General features: G+C 34.9%; 1 protein-coding gene across 7 annotated transcripts in view; it reads right to left on the reverse strand.

Annotated features, from left to right (window-relative positions):
- The window catches only part of TDRD5 (tudor domain containing 5), a 75,238-nt gene that overhangs the window by 35,191 nt on the left and 20,014 nt on the right, over nucleotides 1–20,033 (reverse strand). For 6 of the 7 annotated variants that reach the window (XM_057729770.1, XM_057729766.1, XM_057729771.1 and 3 more), the window contains exons 7-11: nucleotides 11,244–11,397; nucleotides 9,296–9,504; nucleotides 8,005–8,225; nucleotides 5,964–6,176; nucleotides 4,971–5,037 (exon numbers count right to left, since the gene is read on the reverse strand). In XM_057729770.1, the coding sequence (XP_057585753.1) occupies nucleotides 4,971–5,037; nucleotides 5,964–6,176; nucleotides 8,005–8,225; nucleotides 9,296–9,504; nucleotides 11,244–11,397 (864 nt within the window). Of the gene's footprint in view, nucleotides 1–4,970; nucleotides 5,038–5,963; nucleotides 6,177–8,004; nucleotides 8,226–9,295; nucleotides 9,505–11,243; nucleotides 11,398–18,167; nucleotides 18,181–20,033 lie in introns of those variants that run through there. The other variant, XM_057729772.1, reaches the window with a different exon arrangement.

The raw sequence follows: 20,033 nt of genomic DNA on the forward strand, positions 1-20,033 counted from the left end.
AAAAACACTGTCTACCAAATGGGAGAAGATATTTGCAAATGATGTATCTGGTAAGGGGTTAATGTCCAAAATATATAAAGAACTCATACAACTCAAAACAATAAAAACAAACAACCCAATTTAAAAATGGGCAGAGAAACAGAACAGACATTTTTCCAAAGAAGACATACATATGGCCAACAGGTACATGAAAAGATGCTCAACGTCACTAATTATTATGGAAATGCAAAACAAAACCACAATAAGATAGCACCTCACACCTGTCAGAATGGCTATCATCAAAAAGGCAAGAAATAAGTGTCAGCAAGGATGTAGAGAAAAGAGAACCCCCATATACACTGTTAGGGGACCATAAACTGGTAGAGCCACTATGGAAGACAGTATGGAGAGTCCTCAAAAAATTAAGATTAGAACTATCATATGATCCAGCTATCCCACTTCTGGGTATTTATTCAAAGAATATGAAAACACTAATCTGCAAAGATATCTGCAGCCCCATGATCTTTGGCATTATTTACAATTGCCAAGATATGGAAAGAATTGAAGTGCCCATCAACAGACGAATGGATAAAGAGGATGTAGTGTATATATATATAAGGGGAATACTGCTCAGCTTTAAAAAAAAAGATGATGTCTTTCCATTTGCAACAACATAGATGAAACTTGAGCAGTTTACACTAAGTAAAATAAGTCAGATGGAGAAAGAGAACTACCACGTGATTTCACTCTTGTGGAATATTTAAAAAACTAATAAACAAACAAAAATAAAATAATGAACAAACCAAATCAAACAAAAACATACAGTATATATAGAGAACAGAGTAGTGATTACCAGAGGGGATGGGGAAATGGGGAGGGCAAAATGGGTAAAGGGGGTCAAGTCAACTGTATGGTTACAGATGGAAAATAAATTTTTGGTAGTGAGCACATGGTAGGGTATCCAGAAGTAGAAATATAATGTTCAACACATGAAACTTACATAATGTTACAAATCAATGTTACCTCAATAATAAATAGTTGTTTCCTGAAGAGTAAATTTACAAGTTTCAATTTCATTAGCAAAATAGTTAATACCATCCTGAAATGGTTAAAAGCACAGTATTCTTTGAAAAGACATCCTAGATTATTGAGAGATTTTTCTTCCATACAGATAGCAAATATCTATAAAATAAAAATCTACTCTGCTTTTTAAAAAAGCTGAAGAACACAAGTAACAAACACAAAATCTTAAAAACAGCTACAGACAAAAGGGATATTGCCTTTAGATGAACATCCATTAGATGGACAGCTGACTTAAATATGATAAGGGAAAAGAAGCCAGTGTAACAATACCTTCCATGTGCTGAAAATAGTAACTGCCAACCTAGACTATACCTACTGAATGTATCCTTCAAGAATAACTGCGAAATGATATTTTCAGGTGAACATAACTAAGTCTGCTATCAACAAACCCTCACAAAATGAAATCCTAAATGATACAGTTCAAACAGAAAGAAAATGTTTCCAGAGGGTTTGAGTAGCAAAACTAAAGAGCTAAGAAACTGAGAAATAGGTAACTAAATCTAAGTGGACGTTATTTTATGCAGTCGCTTTTATGCTCCTGAGGGGTTAAAAACAATAATATTAATTACAAAACAAAAATAAATCAGAAATGGACGTTAAAGAAGTTAGTGTTCTAATGTCCTTGCATTGCTGCACACATATGTTGTACTTCCTAGAGTAATCACTGAAATAACATAGTGTGTCGGGAGCCGTCTGGACAAGCCAATGCTGTGACAAGGTCACCAGGCTCCAAGGAGGACCGCAAGGCGAGAACTCCTTGGAAGGGCATTTCGGAGCAGGAGGATCGCAAGGCGACCAGCTCCACAAGGACAGGCCCCAGACCATCTCCACCCATTGTACATTCTGCTCTTTGTTTCTTTGTGATACTGTGCTTACCACCCACTTCCCCTCCCTGTTTCTATGTCCCCAGGAAAGAACCAGGGTTTGACACATTCTTTCTCCGTGTCTGCCCCACCAAGTCCCCTCCCACCACCCCTTCCTGGAGAAGGCGGGCACCTCAGGCTACTAAATGCTGGAGAAAAGGGAGGGGTGGCTCTTTTTGTAATGCTTATGATTGCTGCAGGCATAAGTATAGACGTAGACATTAGGCATAGGTATGGGTGCTAAGGGCTATCGTTTGCTTAGATATAAGATTAAGAAGTTATTTACATATGCTTATCTCAGAGTTACAGGGTTTGCAAGCCAAACCAGATGAAAGAAAGAAACTGGTAGATGCTGAGGGGCAATATGCTCTGCCATAAAAGATTTTTTCTGAGATATGTTCACTATATAAACACACAAAGCTCTGACAATAAATGGAGAGATCCTGCATAGCTGACACAGGCCTCCCCGTCTCTTCCTTGCGCCGACGCCACTCATCCCTTGGGTACTCCTGGACCCGCCGGAGCTGGACTTCGGCAATAGTGGAATGATTAAAACACTTCAAAATCAGGCATACAAGGTGAGAAAAAGATAGGTAAGCCAGTGACTTTTCACTAGGGCCACTGGGTTCTCTCCACTGCTTGCAAAGTTTGTCATCTAAGAATCTGGACAAACTGTATCCATACACTGATTTTGGAATGCACCCATTCTATGGCTCCCTCCCTTCAACTACTACCCCCTAATTTCTAGGTGTTCTGCTAGCCCCAATGTCCTCTCTTTAAGCCGGCAAGGCTGTAGATTAGGGAGTGACCTCAGGAAAGAAGCTGGAAAAATTCCTGATCTTATCCACTGCGGTTTGACTTCCAAGGGTAGACTTCTGCTTTTCTGCCTGCTTTGGATTTTGTGCATGAGAATATTAGTCCCACCGTGCCACTCTAACGCTACTCTACCATTACCAAACGCATTAACTATTTTTGAAATCAGAAGAAAGATATAGAGGGACTTCCCTGGCGGTGCAGTGGTTAAGAATCTGCCTGCCAATGCAGGGGACACGGATTCGAGCCCTGGTCTGGGAAGATCCCACATGCCTCAGAGGAACTAAACCCGTGTGCCACGACTACTGAGCCTGTGCTCTAGAGCCCAAGTGCCACAACAACTGAGCTTGCACGCCACAACTACGGAAGCCCTCACGCCTAGAGCCCGTGCTCTGCAATAAGAGAAGCTACCACAATGAGAAGCCCGCGCACTGCAACAGAGTAGCCCCTATTCTCCACAACTAGAAAGCCTGTACACAGCAACAAAGACCTAATGCAGCCAAAAATAAAAATTAATTAACTTTTAAAAAAAGAAGAAACATATAGAAATAAAGTGATATACATTCATCAGTTAAAAAAATTTATTGAGCATAACACTCATCTAGGCACTGGAGATACAGTGGTCAATAAGACAGACAAAATCCCTGATCTCAGGAATTTACAATGATGTATGTGAACAAACAAGATAATATCAGATAGTGTTATAAAACAATGTGACAATGAATGACTGAAGAGAAAGACTGCACTTTAAATTGGCTGGTCAAGGAAGTCCTTCTTGGGGAAATAACATTTGGGCTTAAATCTGAACGACAAGAAGCAGCCAACTATGAGAATTCTTTGAATAAGCTATTTCAGTGACCAGTATGGGCAAAAGCTCTAAGGCCAGAAGCAGTTTAGGAAGGAAATAACAAAGAGAACCAAAAACAGAAGCCATCTGGCTGATATGAGAGCAATGGACATTGGCTATGAGTGGGTCACAAATTTAGCCCTGACCTTCCTGATGGAAGTAGTAAAAGAAACCTAGTCGGGGCTAAAATGCACCCTAGAAAACAGTGCTGAGTAGTGACTCACACAAAAACCATACTTGGCATAATTATTTACAATACTCAAAAATCAGAAGCAGACTGAATTAGTCTAACAGTAAAGGGACAGTTAACAGGCTATAACGCACATTTACCTAATAGATTACTATGAACCTTTTAAAATTGAGAACTATAACATATAAATGTATTTATGCTATAATGCTGAGTGGAAAAATGGAATATAAAATAATGATTACTATTTTACATAAGCCCAAAAACCCTACAAAACCCTCACCCCTCAACATCCAATAAACCAAACTGAAAGAAACTCACATCAAATTTCTAAATTCAATGTATTTGAGTGATAGAATTATAGATAAGGTTTTTTCTTTTTCTTTTCTCTTCATTGTGTTTTTCAGATAAAAAAATTTTGAAGGAAAACTCCATGTAGATGTAAGCAACTGATAAGTTATTTAGGTTAAACAGATAAATATGGTGTAATAAATGTGTATGGCATGTATAATTAAGAGTTCTGAGGGAAAAAAAATAAAATTAGGTGAATAATTATAACTACATAAACAAATGTATCTATATGGATGAAAATGCCTCCTACTCCATCCCACTCCAATCATCTCCTACATGATGTCACTAGAGAATTCTTTAAAACACATACATCTGATTGTGGCAGTTCCCTATGCATACCCTTTAGTTGCTCCCCAGCATTTAAGTGACAATATCCAGACTCCTGCACATGGATATGGGTCTCAACCTTAGTTTCCTGTCTATTTTTCTGACATCATTTGCCATGCACCAATTCCAGCTCATCCTCTATTATGAGCCAAACAGAACCACTCAAAATTTCTCAAATTTGAAATCTTTCATGCTACTCTCCCTTTGCCTGGAATATGTGTCTTTGTCCAGTTATAGTGCTAATCTTCCTTCAAAGTTTTATGCAAATGCCACCTCTACTACAAGGCCTTCTCTGATTCCCCTGAACAGAGATGAGCACTCTTCCTTTTGCACCTCTACCATACACTATAAAATTTTCTAGCAAATATGACACAGTACAACTATTTTTGTCTACATACCTATCTTGCATATTATGATTTCTTTGAGCGCTCATTCCATGATTTATTTTTGTATCCTAAGAACCTAAAATTGTTCTCCTCATCAAATGTTTGCTGATTAAATGGGAAACAAGCAAACATACCTCTACTGGTCTCACCCAAGCCAAAGAACAAGGAATAGCCTGAGCTGGAAGCTTGATGTAGCAGCACCTGCAGCAGATAGTCAAATATATGAATATTTAATCATATTTTAAAACTGCATTTTATGGAACCTCTTATCCATTTCTTGTTTTAAGCTTTTCACACCATTTCAGAGTATCTTATTCATGCATTTTTAAATTAATGTCTTTCACTTTAAAGCAATCTAAGAAATAAACTTGTGAAACATAATAGTCTTTGAAAACCATGCAATTAAAATATATGTAGGATATGTACAAGTGAAAATAAATAAATAAATAAAATATAGGTAGGAACAGTTCAGCCTTTATGCTATATAAATGCAACTCTTAGCATGACCCAAATAATCATTAAATTTAGTCTCCTGGTCCGTTCAGATGCACAGTCATGTGAACGAAGACACAAAAGATTGTAATACAACCGTGAAACTAAACTACCATTTGCCAAATCTGCATTAAGACAAAAGAGGGGTGGAAAGGAGGGTAGGATGGAGGAAGGGAGGCAGGAGAAAAGGAAGAGAGATCCTAACCCCAGAGAGCTTCAGCATTACGGTTCAAAACTTGTTGCCCTTATGAAGTTTAAGAACTCATGGACTTCCTAGGTGGCGCAGCAGTAAAGAATCTGCCTGCCAATGCAGGGGACACGGGTTCAAGCCCTGCTCTGGGAAGATTCCACATGCCATGGAGCAACTAAGCCTGTGTGCCACAACTATTGAGCCTGTGCTCTAGAGCCTGTGAGCCACAACTACTGAGCCCATGTGCCACAACTATTGAAGCCCATGCGCCTAGGGCCCGTGTTCCACAACAAGAGAAGCCACTACAATGAGGAGCCTGCACACCACAATGAAGAGCAGCCCCCGTGCTCAGCAACTAGAGAAAGCCTGTGTGCAGCAATGAAGACCCAATGCAGCCAATAAATAAATAAATAAATTTATATAAAAAAAAAAAAAAAGAACTCACTTGAGGAATCTGAGGGAAGACTTCTGAACAGTTCCAATATTGCCAAAGTCTGGGTAGAACACTTCAACTTCCTGCTTCCCAAGAATTTGATGGATAATGACCCGATACCACCACTTATCCTCAGAAATCTTTACACAACAGAGATGTCCTGGTTGGATAAAATACTCTGGCATGGCATATCGATCAGAAACCAGCTGATTAGAATAACAGCGCCTGTGGAATTTCATAATACAGAGAAACCCACAGGGGAAGAAAACATTAAAGATCACTTTTATTAATGTATCAAGAGCAGGAATGTATCGGCAAAAAGCAAAGAAAAAAATCCTCACTTTTTCTGATTTGGTAATGCTTATTATTAACACCAATTAATTTTCTTTTTCTTATCCAAATCCCTTCTCTTTATCAACAAACTTCTTCCAATAGAAACTTACTAAGTGATTATTACGTTACATTATGCCAGGTGTTCTTGGGTGGGAGATGAGTTATAATGTGTTAAACTCAGAAAAAAACATGGAATGCTTTTGGAGAGATACAAAATAAATTATTCTTATATATGACACCAATGTAAAAATCAGACATTGCTGTTCATGAATAAATCTAGTGACTGAAAACGTAAACATTTTACATGGTGTTTACTAATAAAGGACATCATTTTTCACTACAGAAAAAATCTAGAACAGTAGTTCTCTTAGTTCACAAATCTCTGGGACCCTGATACCCTTGCAAAAAGTTTCTAAGATCAAAGCTATTTTAATATTTTAGTATTATTATGAAAATAGTTATTTGCCCTTTTCACTATGTTAATATTTGCACTGATAGTGTAAAAGCAAGGGTGGGTGAAATTCCAGGTGCCTTTGCTAAATCAAGACAGTGGCATCCAACTGCATTAAGAGTCATTTATTTTTCACTGCCATGCATTCAGATTAAAATAAAAAAGACAGAAAAAAAGAGGCTACTTTCACTTAGAATGTCCTTAATAAAGCAATAAAAATTATTAAGTTTATTAAACCTCAACCACTGAGTATCTTTTCAATATTATCTGTAACAAAAATGGAAGTGCCAGTAAAATACTTCACAAGTTGTTTTAATGAAAAGCACTTGTGCATTTCAGTTGTTAACTGAATCAGCTGCTTTTTGTGTGTGTGTGCATGGAGCATTATTTTTACTTGGAAGATGACCTAGACGCTCTGCATGGAACACCATTTTTGCTTGAAAGGTCCACTCACAAACTATGATTATTCAGACTTGGATACTTGACACACATTTTCTCAAAAACAAAGTGAGCTTGCCACTTCAAGGAAAACACTGACAGTATTTATTGTCAGTGATAAAATTCAAAAGCTTTCAAATGAAAATCAGGACTTTGGAAATGCTGCATCCACCACCATAAACGTGACAGCGTCCTAATACTTAATACTTTTATGATGCGATCAGTGATTACATTAATGAATGTGATTTTTTAAAAATATATTGTGTGATGAAACATGTCAGCATTTGGAAGATCTACATAACTCAGTGAACCAGTATTTTCCAAAAGCCCAATGCATGATGTTTTGCAACTAACTTCAAGAAACTACCACTTGTCAAGTTTCAGTATACTATCAAAGAGTATGCACAATTTTCTGAAAAGGCTATTAAAATACTGCTTTTCCCAACTACGTATCCGTGTGAGGTTAGATGTTTTCATGCACTTCCACCAAAACAATGTATTTCAAGAAATTAAAGACAGAAGCAGATATTGAAATCCAACTTTCTTCTAGTAATCCAGATATTAAAAAGATCTGCCAAAAATGTAAAACAGTGCACTCTTCCAATTTTCACAAAAGCTATTTTTCATAAAATGTTATTTATATTCAAATGAATTTATCATTATTTTTAAACAATATCTTAAACTTTTTACAGTTTTAATTTCTATATGATAAATACTGATAAACAAAATCTCTCTTGGGTCCTCAATTTTTAAGAGCCCTGAACCAAAATGTTTGAGAACTGACTTAGAATGAGATACATTAAAAATACACTGAAAACAACAGATTCCTACCGCATTTCAATCATCATGTCTTCAAGTAACTCTGATGAATCCCTGCTATAGATTCGGATGTAGAATTGACTAGGAGAGATGATATACTCCACAAAGACCCCCACGAGGGTACTGGTATCTAATGGGGGTAGTCTGCATAATTTCTTGTCCCGTACTGCATCTGGTGGGATATCATGATCTGCCATTGCCAAGTTGAGCTGTGATTTGTTAATTTCTACTTGCTACAAGTTAAAAAAAAAAATCAAAGAAAGCACTATAAACCTTTGGGTAACATTTCAAACTCTGTGACTATGTTTCTTAAAGTATATTTCATGAGTCACCTTTATCAGAATCACCTGGCAAATTACAAAAATGAAAATTCTCAGGCTTTATCCCCGACTCACTCACCGGAAGTGAGGCCCACAATTAAGCCTTTAAAAAAATTCTCTAGGTGATCCTTAACTACATTAAAATATGAAAAGTACTGTCTTGCGATATTAGGTAAAGAGTGTGTCATTCAACTGCCCTATATAAAACTGAAAAACATGGTACTTCAAATACTTACGCTGAACTAAGAGTCTCATCCTACCCAACCCTACCAACAAAGGTTAACTTCAAAGAATGGATCAAATTTCAGACTACTCTTCCAATCAAAAATAGGGCTTCTTAAACACTCTCATTCTAAAATATATTATTTTCCTTTAGGCCTTTGTATTGTCCTCTAGAAAATATACCAGGCTCTCTAAGCAAAATGTTTTCCTTCCATGAAAGAGGCCAGGTGTAAAGGGCAGAAGGGAAGAAGAGTAAGCAATTAATTCCTTAATAACAACAAAATAAGTAATAGGAGATGAGCACACAAAAAGGGAGCAGTATGTATGGAGATATAACAGAGAAAAAAAATAAAAGCACCCTCTAACTGCGGCTAGGCGCAGGGGCAACCTGCAGCAGTGTTGAGGCATACAGCTACAACAGAGCTCCTCAACTCTTCCCTCTAAAGCCCTGGAGGGTTTTGAAGCCTACTGAAACACATGGACAGAGAATCAGCAATCTCATCTTGAAACAACCGTCACATCTTCAAAGCCAACTGAAAACTCTGAAATGAGACTCAAGGAAAGCTAGTCATATAAAAGACTGAGAACCAGAATAAAAGCTGCACAAGGTGACTCCAGACGGAAGTTCTGGTCTGGTCTAAGAAATTATACATTTAGAAATAAGACTTTCTCAAGCAGAATTTTTGTCTAAAGAAACATTCACTCAGTTACTTTCCAAAATGCTGAATCTCCAGGGCACAAAGCTGTCAAATCTTACTCACCAGCTGTAAAGGCTTTACCACCAGATTAGGCTTCTTGCAAATCTTCTGTTCTGACGCTTTATGGTTTTTTGAAGGGCAATCCCATGTGGTTTCCTTGATAACAGTAGTAGACAGTGAATTTCTAGGGGGACTGGACACACAAGTTTTGGCTTCTATTTTCTTATCTGACTGAACTAAACATGAATTTCTGACTGATGACACAGTTCCATCTGAAATGACCAATAGAGGAGCATATCTATTAAAATAATTTGTAAACTGTTACTAAGCACATTCTATGTGCCAGGCACTGGGCAGATAATGACAGATGAGAGATATGAAACCTGTCTTTGTACATCTTTCAGTATGGAGAGAGATAAGAGAAGTTCCAGATAGGAACAAATCTTACATTATTTATGTTAGGTGGGGTAAGTCTGATAAGTCTTTTTAAACTCTGGTGAAACGTTTTACTTTACAACATCCTGATTTCAATTTATTTTCAGTTCAACTTTAGCTGCGAACATTCATTGTTGCTTAACATATAATGTATGTAACCACTTAATAGGCCATAATACAATGCCTTAATTTTTAGGGAATTCCCAAACCAATCACATATGTTGATCACACGATCATACAAATTTACATGTGTATGATGATTATAGGAGGTTGACAGATTAAAACAGACCCCAGATAGACATAAAACCATAGTGGCTCCTAAAGAAATAAACTAGTAACTATACAAAGATGTAGGAATAAGAATATTTATCACTGTATTTTTTTATAATGATTAAAAAATGGACACTCTCTACATGTCCACTGACAGGAGACTGGTTAAATAAATTATAATACAGTTACACAAAAGAACTATATGTAGTCAAAAAAATGAAATAAACTTGTATGTGCTGTTATGGAAAAATATCTCTATAAAGTATAAAAAGCAAAGACTTGTAAAATATTTATACAATACTGTTTTGTGGAAGAAAATTATACATAAGATAAATAATTATAGTGAAGAGGTCCAGAAAAAAACCACTAAAACTATCACTACTAGTTACCACCTCTGCATCGCGGGAATTGTTTAAACAAATACTGCTTTTGTAATTTTTTTAAAGTGTATCTAGGCTAACATATACATTTTAAAAAGTCTGGAAGGCTATATAAAAATTCTAATGGCATTTCTGGTGGGAGTAAAATGATGAGAAATACTTTCAACTTTTTAATCAACTGTGCTATTTGAATTTTTTAGAGGGAATGAAAGTTATTTTAATCAGAAAATCAACAAAGATACATTTACATTTTGGAAAAAAACTAGTTGATCACCATGGCCATTTGTAGAAACTTATAAAAAATATAAGTATTGTATTGTACCACAAATTGCAAGATGTTACCATTCAGGGAACTGAAGAGAGTGCAGATACCAATGTTAATTTCTTAGTTTTGATAAATAGATCATGTTAATGTAAGACGTTAATATTAGGGGGAAACTGGATGAAGGGCATATGAGAACTCTGTACTATCTCTGCAACTTTTCTATAAACCTAAAATTATCTCAAAATAAAATGTTTATTTAAAGAAAATACAACTGCTGTCTCTCTCACTGCAAACCCATTTATTCTGAATCTCCATGTATTTCAAGAATCTCCATGTATTTCTAAACAGTCAGAATTAAGGACCACTGAACTATCTAGTGCTTCCCCCTCAGAACACCATTCCAGAAGATTTATTTCTTCAGAATTATTAAAAAATCTGGACAATGAAGAAAGTAAACTTTAAAAACTCAGATTTTAATACAGTAGCCTCAATACAACATATATCACCAGAAAGGAGGTCATTATATACAAAACATTTTCAAGGCTAATGTGTGATCTGTTTGATTGATGTGGTTACTATTACACAATCAGTGCTTTCTTTTTCTTTGTTCTTACAGAGACAATTAAAAATCAGGTTTGCATCATATTGTAATTCAACTCACCAGGTGGTAGAGGCTTCATATCAGCATCAAACACCAGCAAGTCTTGTTCTTCTTCCCTGAATTCAACATGGAGAATGTCACTAAGAGCTCCAACAAGCTCTGTCACATTTAGAAAGCCCAGCTTTTGTGGTGAAAGTTGCTCTTTAAAAATTACCTGTCACCAAAACAAAAACAAAAACATGAATATAACATACGCAGATGCCCATGGACAATGCTTTAATTTGGACTTAGCCAGACTAAATTTGTAAGGGTGAGTTACCTGAGGCATTACAATAAACACTTGCTTTCATGCAAGTATGATACAAACCAAGAGACCTATAACCCCTCACTATAAAATTCTAGGCCAACATCAAGTTCCTTTTAAAGCGTACGGTACATTGAAGAGAAAATTAGGGGACATTTTTACCTCTCATTTTTTATAATGTCTGATTATAAAGGAAAAAAGTCTTCTTAAAAAAAAGAGGGGAACACATAAAATACAAAAATCATAATAAAACTTGGTATTTTTCTATTTCAGAGAAAAAGTATTCACTACCACTTTCCACATGCAATAAAATACTGTTTTTAAATGTTTCCTTAAAATTTTTGTTTATTATTTCACCCTGGAAGTTGGGATAAATAAGCAGATGTCAATGTATTTCCTATACTGTTTGATATTCTTGCCTTGGAAAAGAAGAATTATACCAAATACATATAGAGGAGAATATATCTAAAATAGATAACAAATACGTTTGGTTTAAACTGCACAGTGAATTGGTAAGTTTGCCCTCATTAATAAAGACCTCCCATTAAAATGTCTGAATTCTTAAACTTTTGTCTCCATAACCAAGGTAAAGCAGTTGAGCTAACCATAGTTCCTGTTCTCTTCCTCTTGACTAGGTGTTAGTAGGAAATAAATCCCTGCTCTGACTTAATCACCTTGGGGAAGATAGACAGGAACACACAGGGCAAACGGTTTCAAAGGACTGACCCTTGATAAAGGATAGGATTTCTGCAGTGCATACTTCTTGTTAGTGTAATGCTCTGAGACCCAACTCAACTCTTTATTGGCTTCTCCCAGGACACTTGTAAAAATGGAGCCCAGCATCAGTCAAGTCACAGTTTAGAAGGTTCATTAGTATCATCACATCTATAGCCAATCATGGACATTCCACACACTTTATTTTCTACAAATTGGCAGCTGGACCCAACAGCCTGAGCTATAAAATCCTTGGCTCCCATCTTCTTTCCTAAAGTGTTTGAAATATGTTACTTTTCAAAATCCTTTTCTTCTAAAAATTGCTGTGAAAATGTCTGTAACCTAATTTTGTCTCCCTTATAAGTCACTTGTTCATTTGTTTAGATGCTCAAAGGGTGATGCATAATTTGGTGTTGGTCATTCTGGGTTGATATTCTCAGGTATGCAGTTTGCTCTTTCCATATATATATTTTCAAGTCTTCCATTTCAGTAAAGTTTACTGAAGTTATAGTTTTCAATATTTGTTCTGTTCCATCTTTGGTTTTATCATTTATATGTTGGTTCTTCTCTGCTTGTTTTCAATACCTGTTACTTTCACTTCAATCTTTCTTGTTAAATTTTTCCTAGAATTTCCTTAAACACAGGAAAGTAAACATCTGCCATCTAGATTATATAATTATTAGTATTCTGCCATATTTGCTTTATCATCTATATATATCCATCTATCTACCAACCATCTTATCTTTTTCACGCATTTCAAGATGAGTTTTGGACATCAGTACCCTTTACCCCAAAATATGTCAGTATGCACATTAATTAACTGAGTTCAATATTTGTTAGTTTTTTAAAAGGTAAAATTTACATACAGTGAAATGTATAAAACTTAACTTTGCCATTCAATTAGCTTTATTAAATGCAAAATTTTGCACCCCAAACCTATATTTAAGATATAAAACATTTCCATCACCTCAGCAAGTTCTTTCTTTTCCAGAAAGAAAAGAACAACTCTCTTTTTCCACCACATATTAACTTTGGCTATCCTAGTAAATCACACAGAAGGTATGTACTATGATGTATACTCTCTGTTCAGCAGCAAGTGTTTCTCAGGTTCATCCATGTTGGCTCATCTATCAGTAGTTGATTTCTTTTTAATGCTGAACAGTATTTCATTGTAAGAATATACCACAATTTCTTTATTCATTTTCATATTAATGAATAACAGGGTTGTTGTACAAGTCTTTTGAGTGGACATAGGCTTTGATTTCTCTTGAATAAATATCTGAGAATATAATTTTGGATCAAAGGGTAAATATACATTTATTTTATAACAAACTGTCAGAACATTTTCCAAAGTAGTACCATTTTATACTTGCACCAAAAATGTATGAGTGAGTTTACTAATCACTCATACAACTACATTTGTGAAGTGTCTGTTCAAATCTTTTTTTTAATGGAGTTGTTTGGCTTTCTGTAATGGAGCTATAGAAGGTTCTCTAGGTGTTCTGGATATGAGTCCTTCTTCAGATGTATGATTGTAGATATTTCTTCCCAGTCTGTGGTCTGCCTGTTAATTTTTAAATGGACTCACCTAAGTAGTAAAATTTTGATAAAGTCTCATTATCAATTTTCTTTTAAATGATTATTGCTTTCTGTGTCCTAAGAAACTCTTAAATCTCCCCAGATTGTAAATAAAATTTTCTTCTAGAAGCTTTAATTTTTAATCTTTCTCATTTAGGTCTATGATATATCTCTAATTTTTGCACATGGTGTGAGGTTGGGGTTGAGGTTCTTTTTTTCCCTACATCAGTAGTTGTTCCAGTATCATTTGTTGAAAAGATTTTCCTGTCCCCATTGAATTCCTTTGGCACCTGTGTCAAAAATCACTTGAGTGCATAATGATTGAAATCCTACTCCTTATGCACTCTCATATATGAGAAAGTTATGGATTTGTGAATATTTGTAAGTAGCCTACAAGAATTATGATGGGGACGATATTGAAACTATAGATTAATAACAATACTAAGTCTTCTTACCCATGAATGTTATAGCTCTCTGTTTAGTCTTTAATTTCTCTCAGCAATGTTAGTATTTTTGAGTATAGATGCCTTATGTTTCTTTTGTTAGACTTATTTTCAAGTAATTTGACACTATTGTAAATAGAATGTTTAAAATTTCATTTTCCAATTGTTTGCTGCCTACATATGGAAATATAATACATTTTTATATTAATCTATATTATATTATTTTTATTATTAATCCATATAATTAATATAATACACGATTTTTTCATATTTTTATCTTTGGCCTTATTATTAGTTCCCATATTTAAACAATCATGTTTTCTGCAAGTAATGACCACTTCACTTCTTCAAGTTTTTGTGTTTCTTTTTCTTGTTTTATTAAACTGGCTAGGACCTCCAGTACAACACTAAATTAAAGCAGTGCGAATGGACATGGCAGCCTTATGGATTTTAGGGGGAAAGTGTCCAGTGTTTTAGCATTAAGTATGACAAGTATAGGTTTTCACAGTTATGCTTTATCAGATTGAGGAAGTTCTTTTCTATTCCTATTTTTCTGAGAGTTTTTATTGCAAATAGATATTAAATTTTGGTAATTCTTTTTCTGCATCTACTAAAATGATCATATGGTTTTCTTCCTTATTCTGTTAACATGGTGAATTAGATTAATTCCTTTTGAAATGTTACTCCAACCTTGTATTACTGGGGGGAAAATACCCTCTGGTTCATATAGTGCTGGATTTAATTTACTATTATTTTGTAATATTTTTTATCCTATGTTATGATAAACATGATCTAATTGGGGTTTTTTGTAACGTCTATGTCAAGTTTAGACAGCAGAATAATGTATTCAAAGAAAATACTTCCCAACTCATTCTAGTTTATGAAAGAAACAATGTATGATTAATATAATTTCCTCCTTAAAAGTTTGATAGATTCACCAATGAAACCATATGGGCCTGGAATTTATTATTCTTTTCCCCTCCTTTGTGGAGAGTTGTTTTGTTTTGTTTTTAAATAACAAAAATCCATTTATTTGATACTTACAGGGATATTCAGATTTTCTATTTCATCTTGCCTCAGTTGGGTAATTTGTATCTTTTGAGGAATCTGTCCATTCCATCTAAGTTGTCAAATGACAGGCACAGTTGTTCATAATATTCCCTTATTGTCCTTTTACTGTCTGTAGGATTTATAATGATATAATCTTTCCTGATATTAGTATTTGTGTCCTCTCTTTCTTCCTACTTTAATTAGCTAATGGTTTATCAATTTTGGTGATCTTACAAAGAATCAAGAGTTGGCTTTATTAGTTGTTGTTATTTTACTGATGTCTATTCTTGATTTTATCATTTCTTTTCTCCTACTATTTTGACTTTACTTCACTCCTCATTTTTCCAGACTTCTCAAAGGTAGATCTTGAGGTCAATGATTTTATATCTTTCTTTTCTTCTAACTTAGGCATTTTAGAGCTATAAATTTCCTTTTGAGCACTGCTTTTAGCTGCATCTCATAATTTTTGATATGTCATATTTTCATTATCATTCGATTGGAAATATTTTCAAATTTCCCTTGTGATTCCATCTTTAGTAAATTATTTAGCTATATTCAATATCCTATAATAAACCATAATGGAAAAGAATATGAAAACGAATATATATCTGAATTACTTTGCTGTACACCAGAAACTAACACAACACTGTAAATCAACTATACTTCAACTTAAAAAAAATAAGTTATTTAGAAGACAACTGTTTAATCTCCAAATTATCTGGAGGGTTAAGTCTTAGGTGATTCATTGTATTGATTTGTGATTTAATTCTATCTTAAAGAACATACTCTGTAAGATTTCAGTATTTTGCAATTTGTTGAGACTTATCCTGTGGCCAACTACATGGTCTGTCTTGGCAAATGTTCCATGTGTCTTGAAGAATGTGTACTCTGCAGTTGTTGGGTACAGTGTTCAATAAAAGTCAAACAGATCAAGATGGTAGAGAGTGTGGTTCAGATTTTCTATGTCCTTATTCATTTTTTTGACTATATTATCAATTGCCAGAAAGAGAAAATCCCTACAATTATGGGAGTTAACTCATAATTAATTCTGTCAATTTTTAGATCGTTCATCTGAAAGCATTATTAGGTTAATACACATTTGACTGTTTAACGCTTTATCCTGATTAACCCTTCCTGATTAACCCTTTATCCTTAGTGAAAAGTCCCTCTCTGATAATACTCTGTGCCTTGAAGTCTGCTTTACCTGATTTTTTTAGTCACTTCAGTTCTTTTATGCTTACTATATGTATGATATATCTTTTTCATCTTTAACTTTCAACCAATTTGTGTCTTTTTACTAATAGTGTGTTTCTTGTGGACACCATTTAGTTGCATCTTGCTTTTTCATTCCATCTTATAACTTCATTAACTGTAATACATACTCCATTACATTTATGAAATTATTAATAAAAGTAGATTTACAGATACCATTTTTAAAATTGAAGTACAGGTTTACAATGTTGTGTTAGTTTCAGGTGTATGGCAAAATGATTCAGTTTATTTATATATATATGTTTCTGTGTGTGTGTATATATATATTTCAGATTCCTTTCCTTTAAAGGTTATTATAAGATATTGAATATGGTTTCCTATGCTATACAGTAGGTCCTTATTGTTTACCTATTTTATATATATATTAGTGTGTATCTGTTAATCCAAAAACCCCAATTTATCTCTCCCTCCCTTTCCCCTTTGGTAACCATAGTTTGTTTTCTATGTTGGTGAGTCTTTTTGTTTTGTAAATAAGTTCGTTTGTATCATTTTTTTTGGTTACACATACAAGTGTTATCATATGATAGTTGTCCTTCTATGTGTGACTTACTTCACTTAGTATGATAATCTCTAGGCCCTTCCACGTTGCTGCAAATGGCATTATTTCATTCTTTTTTATGGCTGAGTAATATTCCATTGTACATGTATACCACATCTTCTTTACCCATTCATCTGTTGATGGACACTTAGGTTGCTTCCATGTCTTGGCTAATGTAAATAATGCTGCTATGAATATTGGGGTGTATGTATCTTTTCAAATTAGAGATTTAATCTTTTCCAGATAAATGCCCAGGAGTGGGATTGCTGGATCATATGGTAGCTCTATTTTTAGTTTTCTGAGGAACCTCCATATTGTTCCTCCATAGTGGCTGTAACAATTTACATTCCCACCAATAGTGCAGGAGGGTTCCCTTTTCTCCACACCCTCTCCAGCATTTATTATTTGTAGACTTTTTGATAACGGCCATTCTGATTGGTGTAAGGTGATAAGCTACTGTAGTTTTGATTTGAATTTCTCTAACAATTAGTGATATTGAGCATCTTTCCATGTGCCCGTTGGCCCTCTGTGTGTCTTCTTTGGAAAAAAGTCTATTTAGGTCTTCTGCCCATTTTTCGGTTGGGTTTTTTTTTGATATTAAGATGTTTGTATATTTTGGAAATTGAGCCCTTGTTGTTCATATCATTTGCAAATATTTTCTCCTATACAGCTACCATTTTTGCTATTTAATTTCTGCTGATCCCATCTGTATTTGTTTCTCTCAAACTTTATTCCTTTGTTGTCTTCCAAGAAAAACAGCTAAACAGTAAACCCTGTTTTCCTTTGAGTTTACTGCGTATTTTTTACACAACTCCATTTTAATTTATCTATTGGCTTTATCACTATAACTCTGCATTATTTATTGTTCTATATACATCCTTAACTTTTCAGTCTTATTGTACTACTTCACATAAAACACAGGAACCTTGCAACCTATAGTTCCATGTACTGCCCCTCCACTCCTTAACGCTATAGTTTTCACAGGTATTACATCTACATGTTACAAACCCAATTATACAGTGTCAGAAATTTTTGCTTTAAACAGTCATATATTTAATTGATTTTTAAAAGTCTTTTATACACACCCACACATTTGCCATTTTCTGTGCTCTTCAATCCTTCCTGTAGATTCAAGTGCAATCTGGCCTCATTCCTTCAACCTGAAGAATATTCTTTAGAATTTCTTATAATGCAGGGTTGTTTACAATTAATTATCCATTTTTGATTATCTGAAAATGGCTTTACCTTCATTCTTGAAAGACACTATCAGTGGACATAAAAAATTGGGCAAAGAGTGGTTTTTATTTATTTTTTATTCTTTTGAAAACTTTGTCTTCTAGCCTTGTTTCTAGTGAGAGGTCAGCCATCATTTGTAACATTGTTCCCCTCTATGGCAATGTATCATTTTCCTTTAGTTGCAGGATTTTCTAATTACTTTGAGTTTTCAGCAGTTTGACTACAAGGTGCCTATGTAAGATTTTCTTTGTATTCATTTTGTGGGTTTTTCTGGGCTTTTTAAATCTATAAAGTCTTTCCTAAAATTCATGAAATTTTCAGCCATTATTTTCTCAATATTTCTCTCTGTTTTCATTTTCTACTCTTACCATCTTTCTCTCCTCACAATTACACATTAGGCCACTTGGTGTTGTCCCACAGATCTCTCAAATTTTTTGGGGGGGGGGGTGCTGTTCTGCATGGCTCGTGGCATCTCAGTTCCCCAATCCCCTGAACCCGGGCCATGACAGTGAAAGCGCCAAATCCCAATCACCAGACCGCCAGAGAACTCCCAGATTCCACTTTTAAAATTTTTTTTTCATTCATTTTCTCTCTCTGTTCTTCAGATTGGATCATTTCTACCAATCTGTCTTGGGGTTCACTGATGCTTTCTTCTGCCATTTCCAATTTATTCTTAAGATACTGCAGTAAATTTACTTCAGATATTTTATTTTCAGCTCTAGAAAATCATTTGGCTTTATAGTTTTTCTCCACTGAGGTTTCCTACTTGTTCACTCAATATGAATATATATTGCTTCACACTCTTTTTAATGTGGTTTTAAGAATTCCTTTAAAACCTTTTCACTAACTTCAAACACCTGTATCATCTCAGGGTCAGTTCCATTGACTACTTTTTCTCTTTACCAAGGGTCAAATTTTCTTGTTTCTTAATCTATCTAGCAATATTAGTTTGTATCCTGGACATCATAATAGGTGAGCTGTAGAGACTGTGGAATCCTTTACACTCCTTCTAAGAGCACTGCTTTTTACTTAGTTTTAGCAGTGAGTTAACCTGACTAACCTTAAACTCAAACTCTGACTCCCTGGGTAGGCAACATGAAACAGATTCAGTTATTCAGCCTTACTAGGCTGCTCTGAGTCTGCCCCAAGCATGTACAGTTCAACAATCAGTCAGAGATTTGAGCAGAATTTATGTTGAGAATTTGACACTCCCTCTCTGTAGCTCTCTCCACCCTATGATTTCTCCCCTCATTTTTCAGCTGCTTGTGTAGCTCCAAGTCAGAAACCAGTAAAACTTCTGATTTCTATCCAAACCTCCAATTCCAAACAATGTATGGGGCCTGCCATCAGGCAAAAATCCAGACAAATAAAAAAGGTGCCATGCCCTCCTCCAGATACTTACTCCTTTCCAGTTTCTGCCTGCTTTTGGACAAGTTCCAGTACCTTCAGAGAGTGATTTTGCATATTTTGTCCAGAATTCATAATAGTTATCTCCAGGATTGTTCCAATATAGGCTACTCAGACATAATATTACCTTAATTTACTTGCATGCCTGAGTTGCTCACTACATTTCAAAAACCCCAGTGACAGAGCCTTTTATGCCTGGATCCCTAGTGCCTCCCTCATTTTCTTTTGACTTTCAAAATGTTCTTCATTTTTACCTTTTGTTCTTCTTAGGGCATTAGCTATTATATTTTTTGCTCTTGTAATCTTTG

Source organism: Hippopotamus amphibius, chromosome 3, assembly GCF_030028045.1.
Source record: "Hippopotamus amphibius kiboko isolate mHipAmp2 chromosome 3, mHipAmp2.hap2, whole genome shotgun sequence".
Classification (NCBI taxonomy): domain Eukaryota; kingdom Metazoa; phylum Chordata; class Mammalia; order Artiodactyla; family Hippopotamidae; genus Hippopotamus; species Hippopotamus amphibius.